General features: G+C 46.2%; 1 protein-coding gene across 6 annotated transcripts in view; it reads left to right on the forward strand.

Moving 5' to 3' along the window:
- OSBPL6 (oxysterol binding protein like 6) overlaps positions 1–17,849 on the forward strand; it is a 178,378-nt gene that overhangs the window by 102,193 nt on the left and 58,336 nt on the right. For 4 of the 6 annotated variants that reach the window (XM_025182804.2, XM_006119448.4, XM_014571709.3 and 1 more), the window contains 6 exons: positions 739–792; positions 2,567–2,680; positions 2,800–2,970; positions 3,537–3,669; positions 7,346–7,449; positions 8,529–8,621. In XM_025182804.2, coding sequence (XP_025038589.2) covers positions 739–792; positions 2,567–2,680; positions 2,800–2,970; positions 3,537–3,669; positions 7,346–7,449; positions 8,529–8,621 — 669 coding nt within the window. The remainder of the gene's footprint in view (positions 1–738; positions 793–2,566; positions 2,681–2,799; positions 2,971–3,536; positions 3,670–7,345; positions 7,450–8,528; positions 8,622–17,849) is intronic. The other 2 variants (XM_014571708.3, XM_014571710.3) reach the window with 1 other exon arrangement.

Here is a 17,849-nt window from a genome sequence, read left to right on the forward strand (position 1 = left end):
AGAGCCACAAGGTAGTTCTACCTTTTGTAGTAGGAATAGCTTTGTGTTTTCTTTTTTCCTGGATGAGAAAGCTAAGAAAAATGTTAACATAGAATGTGACTGATGTGGGTGGGTAAAATCCAGGGAGAGCATGAAGAAAACAATGGCCTTCTTTTAAAAAATGTTAAGCCAAAGCGTCAGGCCATAGACCTCTCTGGACTAGTCAGAGAGCAGGAAACTATCTTTGACTACTGAGCATTCCCTGGCCAATGCCTGAGAGGACCCATCTGTTGTGCCTAGAGCGGGGGGGAGGGGAATAAAATGGTGGTGGTTCACTAGGGTTAGCTCCTGGTGGGCCACTGCCACTATATTTACCTGCTCCTCACAGGTATAGGTGATCACAGCTCCCATTGGCCAGGAACGGCAGTCTGTGGCCAACAAGAGCTGTGATATCCTGTACTAGTGAAGAAACAGATATAGTGGTATGGGGGCTGGCCAGGTCTAATCCTGGCAGACCGGTTCTAGTCTGCAAGTTGATATTTGCCTACCCCTGGCCTACAAGATAATTGTTGCCAAAACAATTGAAAGCAAATAGTCAATTCAGTACTTCATTTACAGGCTTTTTTCTGTCCCCATACTCTGACTTCAAGGTGTTTTGGGATAACAAACCTACTTTCGAGGATGTGATTTTGCATAGTTAAAATTGCATTTGATCACTAAGAAGGATCTTATTTTTTCCTGTACTTTTTTTCCCTGCAGCGCTTTTTTGTCCTGGATAATGGCATGTTAAAGTATTCAAAGTCACCAATCGATGTAAGTAAAACTGAAGGCCAGTCTTAAATTTTGACTGAAAGCTTAGTCTGCTGTGTTATTAAACCCTGATGTCGCACAGTGGATCCTTAAGGGAACACAAGCTAGCAGGTGATGACTGCTGGGCTTAAAAGAGGGAGTGCTGTTTCCATGAAAGACCTCTGCACTGACTGAGTATAAATGGGGAAGATGTAGGGCTCAGGGTGGGAGGGGGTAGCACTGCACACCACTGCTTCTTCATGGCATAGTCTCTTCGCTGACTCATTGGTGCTACCCTGCATGAGCTGATGTTGGGTCAGCATTCATTTGCATAGCTTCCCACTTTGCTCAGTGACCTATAGGACAGGGATGAGCAGTGGAAACATCTCTGGAAGAGACAGGGAAATGGCTGCAGGAGGCATTGCAGAGGCTTTTGCTCAGATGAGCCTAATGACCAGTGAATTCATCACAATATGCAGATTTCCAGGCCTACAGCCTCTCTTATTACAGAGAGAATGGCAGGGACACACTGCAAATGCAAACTTGAAGTTACCAGTTTCCTACATGGCATAAGAAGATGTGGTCCATCGTTATCTGCATTGCTCATTTGTATCCATGCTTTTTGGGTGCTTCTGGATTTAGTAAACTACTAATGATCAAATCCTGCTCCCCTAATTTATATGTCTCCCTATTTAAATAATACATGGACATGAAAAAATATGCAATTAAGGCTATCAGGATTCTGACCTCTATCTGTTGGTTATTTGCCATAGATGAGATATCATCTAATATGTTAACCATATGAACAATTACCGTATGATGGAATTAAAAATAAGGCCTAAATCTGTGTCCATTTTACTGAAACTATTCCCTTACCCCTGTGACCCTGTTTTATGATGATACTGCAAGTTTATTGTACTGGTAGTCTTTCTGAATTTAGTGTAGACTGTATTCAATAGCTTTTTTTAAAAGAAATGTAATGCATTGGGGAAGAGCCATGGTAATAGGTACATGGGCATCTCTTCTGACTTCACCAGATTTTTCAGACAAAATTCTGCCCTTAGGTTCACTGTTTGATTGAGCATCTGATTTTCTACTGGGAGATACTCACATGGACAGAGAGTAGCTTGTTGATTGAGCTCTATCCCAGAGCAGAACTCTGTCCTGACTTCTATGAAAGTATAGAATAGATTAATTAAAGAGTCATTTATTCAAGGAAGGACCTTGACTGATTAGCCCGGAAATAATTTTTAACTCTTGAATTTAGCTTCTATTCTGTAGTGGCATCCCTTCTATAAATCACCTCAGTATACATTGGTTCCATATTGACACTTGTAGGAACGGATGCGTTATAAGTCCTCCCATTCCCTGCTCTTACACCACACAAAAAAAACCCAAAACAATTTGCACAAATGGAAGTCAGTCATGGGAAAAACAATTCTCTGCTTTACGTCGTTTCTTTATAAATACGCATTTTTTTAACGTATCTTGTATTTATAGTGAGGATACCCTGTACATAATCAAAATGAATCATTCTAAACTTAGTTACGCTGTGGAGTGAGCCATCAAGGCCGTATATTAGAACTGACTTTGGAATGAACCCTTTTTGTGGGTGTGGACCTCTGTGTGCCATCTATTTTCTCTTGTTTTACATTAAACCTAGTGTGCCATCTATTTTATCTTGTTTTACATTAAATTCTTGCCTAAAACATGAAACAACTACACCAATAATGCTTTGTTGTTAGAGACAATAAAGCATTTGATATTACCAGTCTCTTAACATGACTTCTGATTTTAGATTCAGAAAGGCAAGGTACATGGAAGCATTGATGTTGGCTTATCCGTTATGTCAATTAAAAAGAAAGCTCGTAGAATAGATCTTGATACAGAAGAACATATCTATCACCTGAAGGTGAGTAGTATTGCCATGCATTTTTCTCCTCTTTTTATCCACAAGGAAAAACGCATACATAATAGCTGTAAAATAAGCTGGGTATCTTTATGAACACATAATTGACACCTTTCTTTTAGGTGAAGTCCCAGGATTCATTTGACGCGTGGGTATCAAAACTGCGCCATCACAGATTGTACCGTCAGAATGAGATTGTAAGATCACCAAGAGATGCCAGCTTCCACATATTCCCTTCAGCCTCCACTACAGAGTCTTCACCAGCTGCTAATGTTGCTGCATTAGATGGCAAGGTATACAGCATCCCTTCTGTGGAAACACTCCTCTTGACATTACTGTAATATTTACAGTGGGTGGGACTCCCTAATGGACATAAGGGTGGATTCTGGTTGTAAAGCTGGTGTAACCAGCCATGGAAAAAATAATCAAAGTAGGCAACACTGCCCAGCAAGGATTTGTAGCTGAAAGATATATTGATTCAACACATCTCTGCAGCAGCCTTCTGTAGTGGATTTCCTATAGAGACCCCATTAGAGCTCTAAGCTTCCCTAAAGCAATTTGCACCATGTTGAACATGCAGGGGTTAATCTGGCTCTTTATTATTTGATAATGTTCTTCTTAGTGAGTAATTTTTCAAGCTGATGCTCAGGAAGTGCTGTTTCTTCGAAGGCACCTTAGGGTATTCCATATGATTTTCTGAAAAGATACTTCTTTAAAGTGAAAATTTCAGTTTCACTTATATCTGTTAAAATTTCAGATACAGAATTTAATTTCTGAGTTAAAGGTAGTGTGATGATTAGATTGCTCAGCAAAGCATAGATCATACTAACATATTTTAAATGTTCCTGTGTTGTTTTAGGGTCCACAAAATAGCTTCCCATGGCAATCCCCCATACCATGTAGTAATAGCCTTCCTGCAACATATACCACTGGCCAAAGTAAAGTAGTCGCTTGGTTGCAGGATTCTGAGGAGATGGACAGGTGTGCAGAAGGTCAGTCATTCTTTTTCATGTTTTTCTTGCAAGTAAGACCATTGATACATTACAAAAAAAATAGTCAACCAAAAAGGCTAAGATGCTTCTTTATGTTAATGTAAAATGGCCCAACTAAAATAATAAAGTGGCAACATCTAAAGCTGTTCATTGTGATGGAATTGGTGCTTTGTCTTCACATTTCTGGATGTTACATTTTAAATTGTATTTTTGATTCTTAAAATAGCTATTCAGATTTTTTTAAGGTAAAATAATGCCTTTTCCCCTCCGAGGCCCAGGCCTGCTTCCATTGTCTTCAGTAGAAGCAGTAGGTGGTTCAGCATTACTGAAAATGGGGCCACTTAGGGTATGTCTACGCTACAGAGAAGATCGAAGCTGCTGCTGTCGATCTTCCAGGGTTCGAATTAGCAGGTTTAGTGAAGACAGTTAATTTGAACTGAGAGGGGCCTTCCAGTTGACACTTCTGCTTCCATGAGGAGTAAGGGAAGTCGAAGGGAGACTGTTCTTGCTTAGACTTCCTGCAGTGTGGACAGCGCCAAAAGTCGAGGTAAGGTATTTTGACTTCAGCTACACAATTAACATAGCTGAAGTTGCATCTCTTAATTCAACCTTATCCTGTAGTATAGACATACCCTTTGTTAGGTGCCTAAATGAGAATTTAAGTACCTAACTCATAGATACTCAGGGTTAGAAATTTGGTCACATTGTCTGAAAATTCCAATTTATTAAGATTCTTCACCTTTGAGTACATATAAATATCATACTTCTATTTTTTACTGGTTTCATTCACCTCCATCTCCAAAAGTATGAAATATAATAAAATTTGGTAAGAACACAGGGAATTTACTCTTGTTTTTTTATAGTTTGTTATTCTCTCTGGGTATGTCTACACTACAAAGTTAATTTGAACTAACAGTCGTTAGTTCGAATTAATTTTAATAGGGGCTACACATACAAATTGCTAGGTCGAATTTAAATCCAAGTAGTGGAGTGCTTAATTTGAACAAGGTAAACCTCATTCTATGAGGACTAACGCCTAGTTCGAATTAAGTCGTTCGAATTAAGGGCTGGGTAGCCACTTAATTCGAACTAGTTGGAGGCTAGCCCTTCTCAGCTTGCCCTGGTGGCCACTCTGGGCCAAACCAGGGAAACTTTTCTGCCCCCCTCCCGACCCTGGAACCCTTAAAAGGGCACGGTCTGGCTACAGTGCTTGTGCCAGTTGCAAGCCTGCCAGCACCCAGCCAGAGGACCCTGCACCTGGCACGGCATGAGCCAGCTACCTGCTGCCACCCAGCCCTCCGCCTCTTCCCAGGACAAGGCTGGCAGCTCCCAGGAGCCTGCCCGGGGCCGCAAGAGGTGGGCGACCGCCTAGTCTAGTGCGGAGATCATGGACCTCATCGAGGTTTGGGGGGAGGCCTCCAATGTCCACGATCTCTGCACTAGGCACAGGAATGTGGCCGTCTAGGGCAGGATAGCTGCCAGCCTGGCCACCGAAGGCCACATGTGAACCCAGGAGCAGGTCTGCATGAAAATCAAGTTGGTCCAGTGAGACCCCCGACCCTGAGCTTAGAACATAAGAACATAAGAAAGGCTGTACTGGGCCAGACCAAAGGTCCATCTAGCTCAGTAGCCTGTCTGCCGACAGCAGCCAACACCAGGTACCCCAGAGGGGATGGACTGAAGACAGTGACCAAGTGATTTGTCTCATAAGAACATATGGATGGATGGATGGATCTCGTACCATCCATCTCCAGCCTTCTACAAACAGAGGCCGGGGACACCGTTCCTATCCCCTGGCTAATAGCACTCCATGCACCCAACCTCCATGAATTTATCTAACTTCTCTTTAAACTCTGTTATCGTTCTAGCCTTCATAGCCTCCTGTGGCAAGGAGTTCCACAGGTTGACTATGTGCTGTGTGAAGAAGAACTTTCGCTTATTAGTTTTAAACCTGCTGTCCATTCATTTAATTTGGTGTCCTCTAGTCTTTCTATTATGGGAACTAATGAAGAACTTTTCTTTATTCACTCTCTCCACACCACTCATGCTTTTATAGACCTCTATCATATTCCCCCTCAGTCTCCTCTTTTCTAAGCTGAAAATCCCAGTCTCTTTAGCCTCTCTTCATATGGGACCTGTTCCAAACTCCTAATCATTTTAGTTGCCCTTTTCTGAACCCTTTCCAAGGCCAAAATATCTTTTTTGAGGTGAGGAGACCACATCTGTACACAGTACTGAAGATATGGTGTACCATAGTTTTATACTTCCCCTCCTCCTCCTTCCTCTGGCTTCCCCCTTCCAGCTTCCTCCTCCCAGGTTTCCACCTCCCCTCTCCCACCCTCTCTTTTCCCCTCTCCCACCTCCTTTTCCCAGTCTCCCCAGAGGTTAATTCCCCTCCCCCCCAGTTTTGTTAAATAAAGAGAGTTTCTATTTGTGAACACACATGTCCTTTATTTTTTACATCAGGAAGGGGGGCTAAGGAAGGGTAAGTGGAAGGAGGTGAGTGAGGAATAGGGTACGAGCCCCCGATGGGGAGGACTGGGGTGGCTCTGCAGGCTCCTCGGGGCGGAAGCTTTCCTTCAGGGCCTCCTGGATCTTGACAGCCCCCCGATTGACACCCCCGGATGGCAGCCTGCGGCAAGTGCAGCCGGGCTGATGGCCGAGTGCTGTGATGTGCCGAGTGCGGGCACTCAGGGCACTCCAAGACAGGACTGCTTTGCTGTCCCTCATTGAGTTAGACAAACAAGCAGGGAACCCTGAGAACTGTCTGTCTGGGGTGGGGGTCGGGTCCCTTTAAGCACAGCCCTCAGCTAGCCTGAGGCAGCAGCCCCACACTCTTAAGTCCTAACCTGATGCCCTGCCGGCACTGGTTCCGGCCAGCCTTAACTTCGGTTCAGGGTCCACTCAAAGTGGACATGCTATTTTGAATTAGCAAAAAGCTAATTCGAATTAGTTTTTAGGTCTAGATGCACTAATTCGAATGAGCTTAGTTCGAATTAACTATTTCAAATTGAGTTAGTTCGAATTAGTGCTGTAGTGTAGACATACCCTCTCAGATTTTTTCCCACAAAATTATTTAAACAGAATCAAATGGATTTTTAGTACTGTTAGGTGAGCAAAGAACCTAATGGCTGGCATAAGTAAACATGCAGTGGGTGGAGTCAGTGGCAAATAAAAATTGGTTGGCAAAATAATAGGCACTAGGGACTATTTTCCAAATGGTGAAACGAGTTATCAGAGTTATCAGAGTATGAGTGACATAGGTCAGATACTAAATGAAGATATAGAAAGAAAGCAGAATTTGGAATGTTGTGATAAAACATAAGCCTCATATCCTGCAAAAGTGTACACATATACTTCATTTTATGCATGTGCACAAGTGTTTGCAGGCTTGGGGCCACAGTTGTAAAAGTATCTGGTCTTGCTGACTATGAGGCGGAGAAGATGGTGTTTTTATGCTAGTTGTAGAAGAAAAGGGTAGAGACCAACAGCTGGGTCAGTGCTAATTGTCTACTCCTCTGGTACCTGTCCCTGAACCTTTTGCAGAAAAATGAGGTTATCCATCATAATCATTTTATAGAGTCTGAACTCTTGGCTTAGGTTGGTTTATGGTATCAGAGTAAAATCTATCTTTGAATCAAAGTACCTAATGTATTTTCCTTTGTATATGTATTAGATCTTGCACACTGCCAATCAAACCTTGTGGAACTCAGTAGGCTTCTTCAAAATTTAGAAATACTACAGAGGACTCAGTCAGCACCAAACTTCACAGACATGCAGGTAAATGTGTGTAAAAACCTGGTTTGTAGATGCTCTGTCTCATTAAATACCTTTGGGTTTGAAACATTTTTCTATGTCTGTCACAGGACGTTGCATTTTAAATCAGACTAGTTTATATTCTGGAATTGTAGTACCCCTCTGGTTAACAGGGTAATTTAATAATGATTGTACTACATGTATCAAACCCCGCTTCTGTTTCCTGCCAAACCTCCCCCCAAAAAACACCCCACAATGAAAAACATCTTATTGGTAAAAGGTAGTTTACTAATTTAAGGCAGATGGGACAACTCATACGTCCTTTGCCAAAAGTAGAACTAAATATATAACTAAATAAAATAAAAAAGTATGCTAAGTGGCATTGCCCTACGGTATATAGCATGCTTACGTAGCAGTGAAATTTAAGAGGATGGGAGATCCAAATCTGGAAGGTGTCGAGCACCTCGATAGTAGTGGTAAAAACTGTCAATGCCACTCCAAACAAGTCAGCACCTTGCACAATTGACTGACTAATATGGACAGTCAGAAAGAGCTGAAAAGCCTGATTCTGTTCCCAACAGTCAGAAGAAGTTTTCCATTGACTTAGTGGGAGCAATAGCAAGCCCTGAAATGTGAAAATTTCATTAATTTTTTTACTCCTTTCTTGCTCGTGCAAAACTCCCATTGACTTCCATGGGAGTGAAACCAGCGACCTCTGCCCTCAGTGCATGTTTGGCCATTGAGTTCTCTGGAGTCTGCATTTTGCCCTGGGAGTTCTGACTGAGTAACAACAGTAAAAATAAATAAGAATATCAGGATTTTGTCCTGAATATTTTGTACTGACAAATAAAATATATTTAGTAATTTTGTTAAATATGTGATTAGCTGTGGTATAATATTTGTCTCTAATGCTTATTAGTCTTGTTTTAATTACTGTATTCTGTGGCTAACTTCATAGGTAGATCACAAGAGTGACCACCTGTCCATTCTATCTTTACTCTCCTATATATTGATGTCTAACATTATGATTCTTTACTAACGTGCTGTCCTATCTGTGTCAACTTAATAGTGCTTTGTTGCTTTTAACTGTTTGTGTAATGTAGGCTAACTGTGTAGATATTTCAAAGAAAGACAAGCGGGTCACAAGACGATGGAGAACAAAAAGTGTCAGCAAAGATGCAAAAATACAACTTCAGGTACTGAATTCGTGTTGTTTGCTTTTCCATTGTACTTTCAGAATAATTTATGTATTTGAAAGCAATTGATTCAATGGTACTAATTCTATTATATTTGATGGTGTGATTTTTATATCTGAGTTGGTGATGTAAACCCTAGATAAGATTGTGAGACATATATTGATCTCACTCTCATTGGTATGAAGACATTGCCAACTAAAGAAGGGCGGAGCGACCAACTGCCAGCGTCATTCTGGGTACAAAGCAGGCAATATATGTGTAATGCAGTGTATTAAATATGTAGCTGTTATGGATGGCAATTGATCCGGAGGCACAGAGATAAAAACAAAACAAGTGAAATGCACAACCAGTGCAGCCCTCTTAGCCATGTCTGTAGTGAGTTTTACAAGTGGGACTGCCCTTCCCCCCAAGTTCCCTAGTTGTAGAATTCTGTGAATTCTTAGTTTTCATGAAACAAATTTTCTGAATCAAAGAATTCATTGTACAAGGAGAGAGTAATGTCCTTCTCCTAGTAGCTGAAGTATAAGGGTATCAAGACATTTTATTCCGTGCACTGACATTGTGCTTTTATGTGTGAATTTTGGGTCCTGATCCAAAGCCTATTTGTAGCAATTCTCCAGTAAGAAGTAACAAAGACTATGTTCAGAATTATTTATTAATCAGAATAGCTAGATGTATATGACTGCATAAGATATTAATTCCTTATATCAGCTTTTGTTCCATTTACAGATGCTAAAACTAGTAAGAGCTTTGCAACTCTTTATGGTGTCCCATAGAGTCAGTGACTGTGATTCATTTGAAATTGGTAACCTGAAACATAAAGTTAAATAATAAAGTGTAAACAGTTACAATTTCCCGTCTGTAAGTGATGTCTGTTCACCAGGTCTTCACTATGTTAAATAGTAAAAAGGGATAACAGGACTAAAAGTCTGCATGAATTAGGATTCTGGTTGACTGAGATTTCTAACTTCCTCACACTCGGAGTATAATTGTCATTTGAGGCCATATGTTCCCTGGCTGCTGCACAGCAGAAGGCAGCAAAAGTGTAGGAAAAAGACTTAAACTTCCCTAACGGGAGAAGTGGAGCCAAGGTGGCATGCTGTTCTCGTCTGTCACCTGACTCTGTGCACAAATATCACTTAGGCTTTGAGTTCTGGTGAATGTAGAGGAGCTGTAAAGCATTTACTGATTGTGGCATGTTCTCTTCCAAATCTAGCTTATTGCATTAACTTGTTTTTCTTTACCATCAGTAAGTCATTTCAGTGAGGCATGCTTCCAGAGAGTGGGACATGAACTAGCAGTGTAGATGGATGTCCTCCCATATGGAAGCCTTGAAACCTACTAGCATAGCTCCACAATTAAAAAGCTCAACACACAGATGTGAGGGATTTTGTCCCCCACTCTGGCATCACTGTATAAAGAAGCCCACAAGAGGGCAGGGAAGAATTCCCCCAGTGCATGTCTTGCATTTGGGGCTACCGTAGACAAACCTGTGCTGGTCCCTTCACTGGTACAGGGGCATGCTGGGAGAAGAGCCGGGGTCCATAATTCACAACTCTGTGGTCACTTTGGCTTGTATTGCAATCCATAGGCAGTTCAAGAAAGGCTGTCATAACTTGCAGCTGCCTCCCAGTCTGCTTTGGTTATGCTGAGGGCTATTTCCATCCCAGAATCAAGAGGGCACACAAGTGATTTAAAGCATTATCGCTCCAATTTCCCTGAGACGTGCTTTCTGTGCTGTATGTCTTGGAGGCATGGCTTGGACTCTGACCCATCCTGTCCTGACAGCTACACTCTTCATTCTTAGCATAGCCACATCATTTCACCCAGGTCTACACTACATACATATGGCAGCATTATTTTATGGCTTGGGGGGTGCATTTTCCACACTACTGGGTGACATAGTTCTGACTTAACGCTGGGTGTAAACAGCACTATGCTGACAGGAGGATTTCTCCTGTCAGCATGGCTACTGCCTCTCGGGAAGGTAAAGTCCGTATGCTGAGGGGTGAAGCTTTTCTGTCATATGAATAGTGTCTTCAGTGTTACAGCTGCGTCAGTGCAACCCTGTAAATGCTGATAACCTCTTAATCTTAAGAAGTGATTACCTCAGAAACCCAGAGTTTTTGGGGGTGCTTTGTCCCTGTTATGTTTTGTCTTAGGAAGGGAAATAGAACATTTGTATGGGTTTGTTAATGGGACTTTTAGTATATCACATTGCCTTTGATGGGTTAGACATTATTATTCATAAGCCTTCCCTAATAGATGGGTGTTTGATTTAGCCTTGAATATTTCTAGTAAGTGCAATTCCACAGTCTCTTTGCCAGCTTGTTCCATTGACTAATGATAGAACCATGTGGGAAAGGTCTTATTTTCTTTGTAAAAAAAAAATCTAACTTTTTTTTAAAGAAGCTGTAATGCAATTCATAGGAGTCATATACCAGATCCGTGAATTAAAGTGGCTTCCTACTGTTAGCTTTGTATCTTGTAAGTTACTTTAATATATAGGTGTAGGGTATTTGCATTTGAATTGATATTGTCCTATAGAGTGTCAATGGAGGATTTTGTAATAAGAACTCCTGTGCTCAACCCTATGGACAATATGGACACTAGCAAAATCTCTTCTAGATTTCAGTGCATCTGTTTTTGTAAATAATATTGCTTTTATTGTATTCCTACCAACATATGTTTCTGGAATATTCATCCTAGGTATACATTAAAACCTTTTATTCCTCTGTGAAGAATGTCTTGCTGCTTGCTTTAGTTTATGTGAATATATTGTCACCAGTTTATGTCCCAGTCTCCCAAAGACTTTTACACGTGCTTAACTTTACTCATGCATGTAGTTCCACTGACTATAATGAGCCTAATCTCATGAGTAAAGTTATGCATGTGCATGTTTGCAGGATTAAACACTTTTTGGGGGGATTAAATTAACTGCCAAAAACTTCATACATTTACTTCAGAGGATGTCTTAAAGGGCTTTTTGGATAAAGGGCTACATGCTTAAGAAATGATTTTCAGAAACAGGCCCTAAAGTATAAAGTATTCCAATATTTAAGGAAATTATCTACCACAAAAGGCTGGTTGATCTACTTTTTGCCATTTTATTAATTACACTTTTTCACACAGGGAAGCTTGGTTTTTACGTTCTTTTTTCTGTTTTAGGAGTAAAATTTCAATTTGTAATTCTCATGATACGCCAAGGATTTTTTCAGAAGAAGAAAAGATTAATGTTTTTATTAGCTTGGAATTCCATTTTTAGCTTTCTTAAAATGAGTGGGGTTTTTACCTCAAAATAGTAAAGTTGCAAGCTTGTTTTACTAAAAAAAATAGTTTTAAAAATAGACACAAATATGTATTTTGTTTATAATCTACATTCTTTGTGATACGCCATTTTGTTATGAAGTTGTCAGCATAACGATAGAACTAAAGGGAAATCACCCATCATTTACAAAGACTTCTTTGAATCCCCTTCTGATGAACATTATATGTTCTTTTTTACTACTGGGATTTCATGTATCTCACTTTGTAACTGTGTTCTTGAGGTCATATAGAGTCTGCCATTCACATTTTAGCCTGCACGCAAAAACTGGCATATTTTCATTATGAACCACAGTTCGTGTATTAATAAGTAGCTAAATGATTACAGGATGTTTTTGGTGGGACTTAGAACAGAAGTTCTTTTTTACAGGATGGAGTTCTGTTATAGAACACAGTCTCTATTACAACCAGTACAATCTTTCTTACATTAAAGGAGACATTTTTTTTCCTAGTGCAGGTGTTTCACAAAATGGTGGGAGAGGCAATTACTACTCTGCAGGAGTAAAAATTTGATTAGTAAGTTTTTTTTCTCACTTCCCAGTGTCATCAATGCCACAAATAGAATCAACCAGACTGTATAAAAAGGAGTATCTTCCCGTGCATATCATTTTATAATATACCAGCTGAACATTACTGGGTTCAAGAAGTGAGAGATTTGAATTAATTTTCGAACTAATGTGTCCTGCATATATGTATAGCAGTGTTCACAAGCCACCAATCTAGGCTGCTGTTATTTCTTTGTTTTATTATTTCAAACACTTGTTTGGTATCAAGGCAATTTTTAAAATAAATAACAGTGCATAGTTCTTCTTCGAGTGCTTGCTCATGTCCACTCTGATTAGGTGTACGCGCGCCGCGTGCACGGATTCCGGAGCTTTTTTCCCTTAGCAGTACCCATAGGGCCAGCAGGGAGCCCCCTGGAGTGGCGCCGGTATACCGGTGCATATATACCCCTGCTGGCCCTCCCACCCCTCAGTTCCTTCTTACCGCCCGTGACAGTAGCTGGAGCGTGCTTTAGGCTATTGCCTATCTCTTAGCAGCTTATCTCTTACCCGTTGTATTATAGTTCGCAGTTGAAGTTTTTTTCTAGTTAAGTAGTTGTTAAGTACTGTAAATAGTTATTTAGATAAGGGAGCAGTGGAACCCTCCCGCGAGGGGAAGGCATGCCAGGGCCCCAGGGCTTCAAACCCTGTGCCTCCTGCTCCAAGCCTAGGAGACCCTCATTCTAACTGCCTTAAGTGTCTGGGTGAGGCTTATCGAGCTGAAAGTTGCTCTATCTGCAAGAGCTTTAAACCCAGGACTAAGAAGGAGAGGGACTTCCGACTGAAACTCCTGCTAATGGAGTCGGCACTGCAGCCTCAGGGCGAGGAGCGGCCTCATTCCGCCTGCAGCGCACCGACGGCGGCACCATCGGACAGCAGGCCACCGAGACGCAGATCGCCGTCACCGGTGCAGAGGGCCTCCAAGAGCTCGAGGGGTCGCTCGGCAGAGAGGAGTGCCCAGAAGGTGCGCCCTAAGGAGGGGCACCTTTCTTCTAAGTCCTCTAGGAAGAGGCACAGCCCAGACAAGGGCAAGAGCCCTGGGCAGACAGTGGGGCTAGGAGAGGTCCATCAGCCTTCCACCCCAGAGACCCTTGAGGCAGTCCGGAACCTCATCCACATGGCGGTGGATGAAGGGGAGGGCCCGGTACCGCAGGAGCGGACCGCGCCGGCACAGGCCTCTAGTGCCCCCCAGCAGGACAGGGCTGGGCCGTGGGATCCTCTGGGCGACGGGCAGGCCTCGGCCCAGCAGCAGCAGTTTCCCCCGGTGCCGGGGAGAACACCGGCACCGGAGCTGGGACGAACACCGGCACCGACCCCGGGCCCGCTCCCCACGGCACCGGCAGCGACTCCGGGAGCGTGTGGGCTCACTACGCCGACGGCACCGGCACCGGTACAGGGTCCAGTGCCGCAGATGGCTCCCTGGGCGGTGCAGGGCCCCGCACTGTATTACGCGCCACCTGCGGTGCCGCAACAGGCGCCCCGCACGGCACCGGCGCTGTTGCCGCTCCCGGCACTGATCCCTGCTTACTCCTTGGGGGCACAGCAGCAGAGCGCGGCACCAGTGCACATGACGGCACCAGAGGGGTACGCACCGGTCTATCAGATGCACCCAGGCGCGGTACCGCCGCAGCAAAGGCCTCCACTCATGCCACCACCGGCACCACGGGTGGTGCACAGGGGCAAGCCATCGGCCATGGCAGACCAACGTAGGGTGCAGTCTTCATCAGCGCCTCCATGGTCGGCATCAGAGTACTCTTTGGAGTCGGAGGCTGAGTCAGTGGTTTCGACCGGGCCCTCATATAGGTCGTGGCCTCGCCATAGGTCCCGCTTGTCGCTCAGATCATCTCACCGGGATCCGGTGGTCCAGCAGCAATTGCAGGGGCAACCCCAGTGGGCTTTCTGGACGCCCTGGGCATACCATCAGGCCCAGGGGCCTCCCCCTTCGGGGCCGGCAGTGGGGTCATCCCGAAGAAGTAGCACCCCATCTGCCACCCCTTTGGCAGCCCCCCCGCCTGGAAGTGGCTCGCCCATAGCTTCGGGGCCGAGACCCCCGGTGATTGGTCAGGGGGAGCCGGGGGCACAGTTGACCGAGGAGGCAATCCCCTCAAGGGACTTCTCGTCGTCCTCGCCAGACGAGGCCCTGGCTGACCCCGCACCTCAGGCCCCGTCCATGGACTCCAGGGCGCACCAGGAGCTGCTTCGGAGGCTGGCGGTCAACCTTGCGGTCCAGCATGAGGAGGTTCACGAGGACTTAGATCCAATGGTGGACATCATAGCGGCAGCGGGCCTTGGTCGGGTGGCGCTCCCACTGAATAAAACGGTGGACAAGCTGTCTAAAACCCTGTGGCAGACGCTGGCCTCTATTGCACCGACCCAGAAGGGGGTCGAGAGACAATACTATGTACCCCAGGAGGGGCATGAGTATCTGTTTACCCACCCGGCTCCGGGATCCATAGTGGTTCAGGCCGCTGGGCAGAAGGAGCGCCAAGGGCCTCCAGGCCACACTCCGAAGGCAAAGGAGCCTAGGAGATTGGACCTGCTCGGCCGGAAGGCCTATGCCACAGGGGGCCTCCAGCTACGTATAGCTAACCAGCAACTGATGCTGGGGCGTTATGCTTTTAATATGTGGGCGTCCACGCAAAAATTTGCCAGCCAGCTTCCTCCCGAATCCTGCCAGGAGTTCGGGGCCTTGACGGAAGAGGGGCAAGCAGTGGCGCGTACCTCTCTCCAGGCGGCCTTGGACGCAGCCGATTCAGCAGCCCGCACCATGGCCACAGGGGTGGTGATGAGGCGTAGTGCCTGGCTGCAGGTGTCTGGCATCCCACCCGAGGTGCAGACTACTATCCAGGACCTGCCCTTTGAGGGGCTGGCCTTATTTTCTGAGCAGACTGACTCCAAGCTGCATAGCCTGAAAGACTCAAGGGCAACCCTGAAGTCGCTAGGGATACATACCCCGGCGCCTCAGAGGTGCTCTTTCCAGGCTAGGCCCTACCCTAGAAGGGGGCAGAACAACAACAGGGGTCGCAGGAGAGGCCGCAACAATGGCCGCCCTGACCCTTTCAGGGGTAGGCGTAGGGGGCCTTGGTCAGACTCTGAGAGAAGCTCAGGGCCGTCCCCCGGTCCTCAAGCCAAGCCCTCATTTTGAAGGTACGCCAGAGAGCAGAGTACCAGTAGCGCCTATCTGTCCGCCCTTTGGGGACCTTCTTTCCCTATTTTTCCAGGGATGGTTAAAGATCACGTCAGACCGTTGGGTCCTAGACCTGGTGAAGCAGGGATATACTATCCCCTTCCTCTCTTACCCTGCCTCCCATCCCCCAGCCTCGTCCCTTTTCAGGGACCCCTCTCACGAGATGCTCCTTCGACAGGAGGTGTCCAACCTGTTGATGCTAGGGGCCATAGAAAGGGTACCTCCAAACGTAAGGGGAAAGGGTTTCTACTCCCGTTACTTCCTGGTACCCAAGGCGAAAGGGGGCATGCGTCCCATACTAGACCTCCGAAACCTGAACACCTTTATAAGGAAGACGAAGTTCAGGATGGTGACGCTAGCCCGCATCATCCCATCACTCAGAAAGGGGGACTGGTATGCTGCTCTCGATTTAAAAGATGCGTACTTCCACATTTCAATTTTTCCAAGTCACAGAAAATTCCTCTGGTTCATGGTGGGGCAGGATCACTTTCAGTTTACGGTCCTCCCCTTTGGACTGTGTACGGCCCCGAGGGTCTTTACCAAATGTATGACCGTGGTAGCCACATTCCTGAGGCGGCACAGGGTCCAAGTGTTCCCATATCTGGACAACTGGCTCATAAAGGGCAAGTCTCGAGAACAGGTACTGGACCATGTCTCGAGGGCCAGAGCTCTGTTCGAGGGCCTCGGCCTCCTCATAAACGAGGCCAAATCACTGCTGGAGCCCACGCAGGTCATAGACTTTGTGGGGGCCCATCTGGACTCGCCTATGGGCAAAGCGTCCCTGCCGAGAGACAGATTTTCGACCATTCAATCGCTGGTAGTGGGACTGCAGGAGTTCCCGACTACGACGGCGAGGACCTGCATGAGGCTGCTAGGCCACATGGTGGCGGGCACTTACGTGGTCCAACATGCCAAGCTACGCATGCGCCCATTGCAGGGGTGGCTCAAGGTAGCGCACAACCCCTTGAGGTCGCCGCTGGATGCGGTGGTAACTATCCCCCAGGACGTCCTGCGCTCGCTGGACTGGTGGAAGGACGAGAGCACGGTGTGTGCCGGGGTCCAATTCACCAAGCCGTTCCCGTCGGTGCAGCTGGTCACGGACGCCTCGGATGTGGGATGGGGCGCTCACCTGGGCAACCTCAGAACACAAGGTATGTGGTCCGCAGAGGAGGCTCGCCTCCATATAAATATCAAGGAGCTGCGGGCGGTCAGGTTGGCCTGCAGGGCGTTCCTTCCCCACTTACAGAACAGAGTGGTGGCGGTGCTGACAGACAACACTACGGCCATGTTCTATATCAACAAGCAGGGTGGGGCACATTCCTCTCCCCTGTGCCGGGAAGCCCTAGAGCTATGGGAACTGTGTATAGCCCACAGCATTTCTCTGGAGGCGTCTCACCTCCCAGGAACCAGGAACGGGCTGGCAGACAGGCTCAGCCGTTCAATCCAGGCGCACGAGTGGGTGCTAAGGGGGGATGTACTCCACGAGCTCTTCCAGAGGTGGGGGTTTCCCCGCCTGGACCTGTTCGCGACTCCGAGCAACGCCAAGTGCGGGGAGTTCTGTTCGTACATGGGGCACGGGCAGGGCTCTCGGGGAGATGCGCTGCAGGTCAGCTGGCCCAGGGGCCTACTCTATGCCTTCCCCCCGTTTCCTCTGATCCACGACACACTCCTCAGAGTGCAGAGGTTCAGGGCTCGGGCCATCCTGATAGCGCCAGTATGGCCTCGACAGTAGTGGTTCACCACCTTGCTGGATCTGACTGTGGAGGGCCCGCTCAGGCTACCCCTAGTGCCAGATCTAATCACTCAGAGCTGCGAGGCCGGGGTGGCACTCCACCCGAGCCTTCCATCTCTCCACCTAGCAGCGTGGCTCTCAGTGGCTCTCAGTGACGGAGTGAGCCTGCTCTAGAGATGTCCAGGAGGTCCTCTTGGAAAGTAGGAAGCCGTCCACTAGCGCTCTCTACGAGGCTAAGTGGAAGAGGTTTACTTCCTGGCTGGGGAGCAGGACGCTCGCTCCAGGTGAAGGGGCGGTTCCGACTGTCCTGGAATTCCTTCTCCACCTGCGGAAGCAGGGCCTGGCCACAGCCTCCCTAAGGGTGTACCTGGAGGCCATTGCAGCCTTCCACACTGGGGGGGGGACGACAAAGGTCTATCTTTGCCAACCCCTTGGTTGAAAGG

The sequence above is a fragment of the Pelodiscus sinensis genome, chromosome 7 (assembly GCF_049634645.1).
Source record: "Pelodiscus sinensis isolate JC-2024 chromosome 7, ASM4963464v1, whole genome shotgun sequence".
NCBI lineage: Eukaryota > Metazoa > Chordata > Testudines > Trionychidae > Pelodiscus > Pelodiscus sinensis.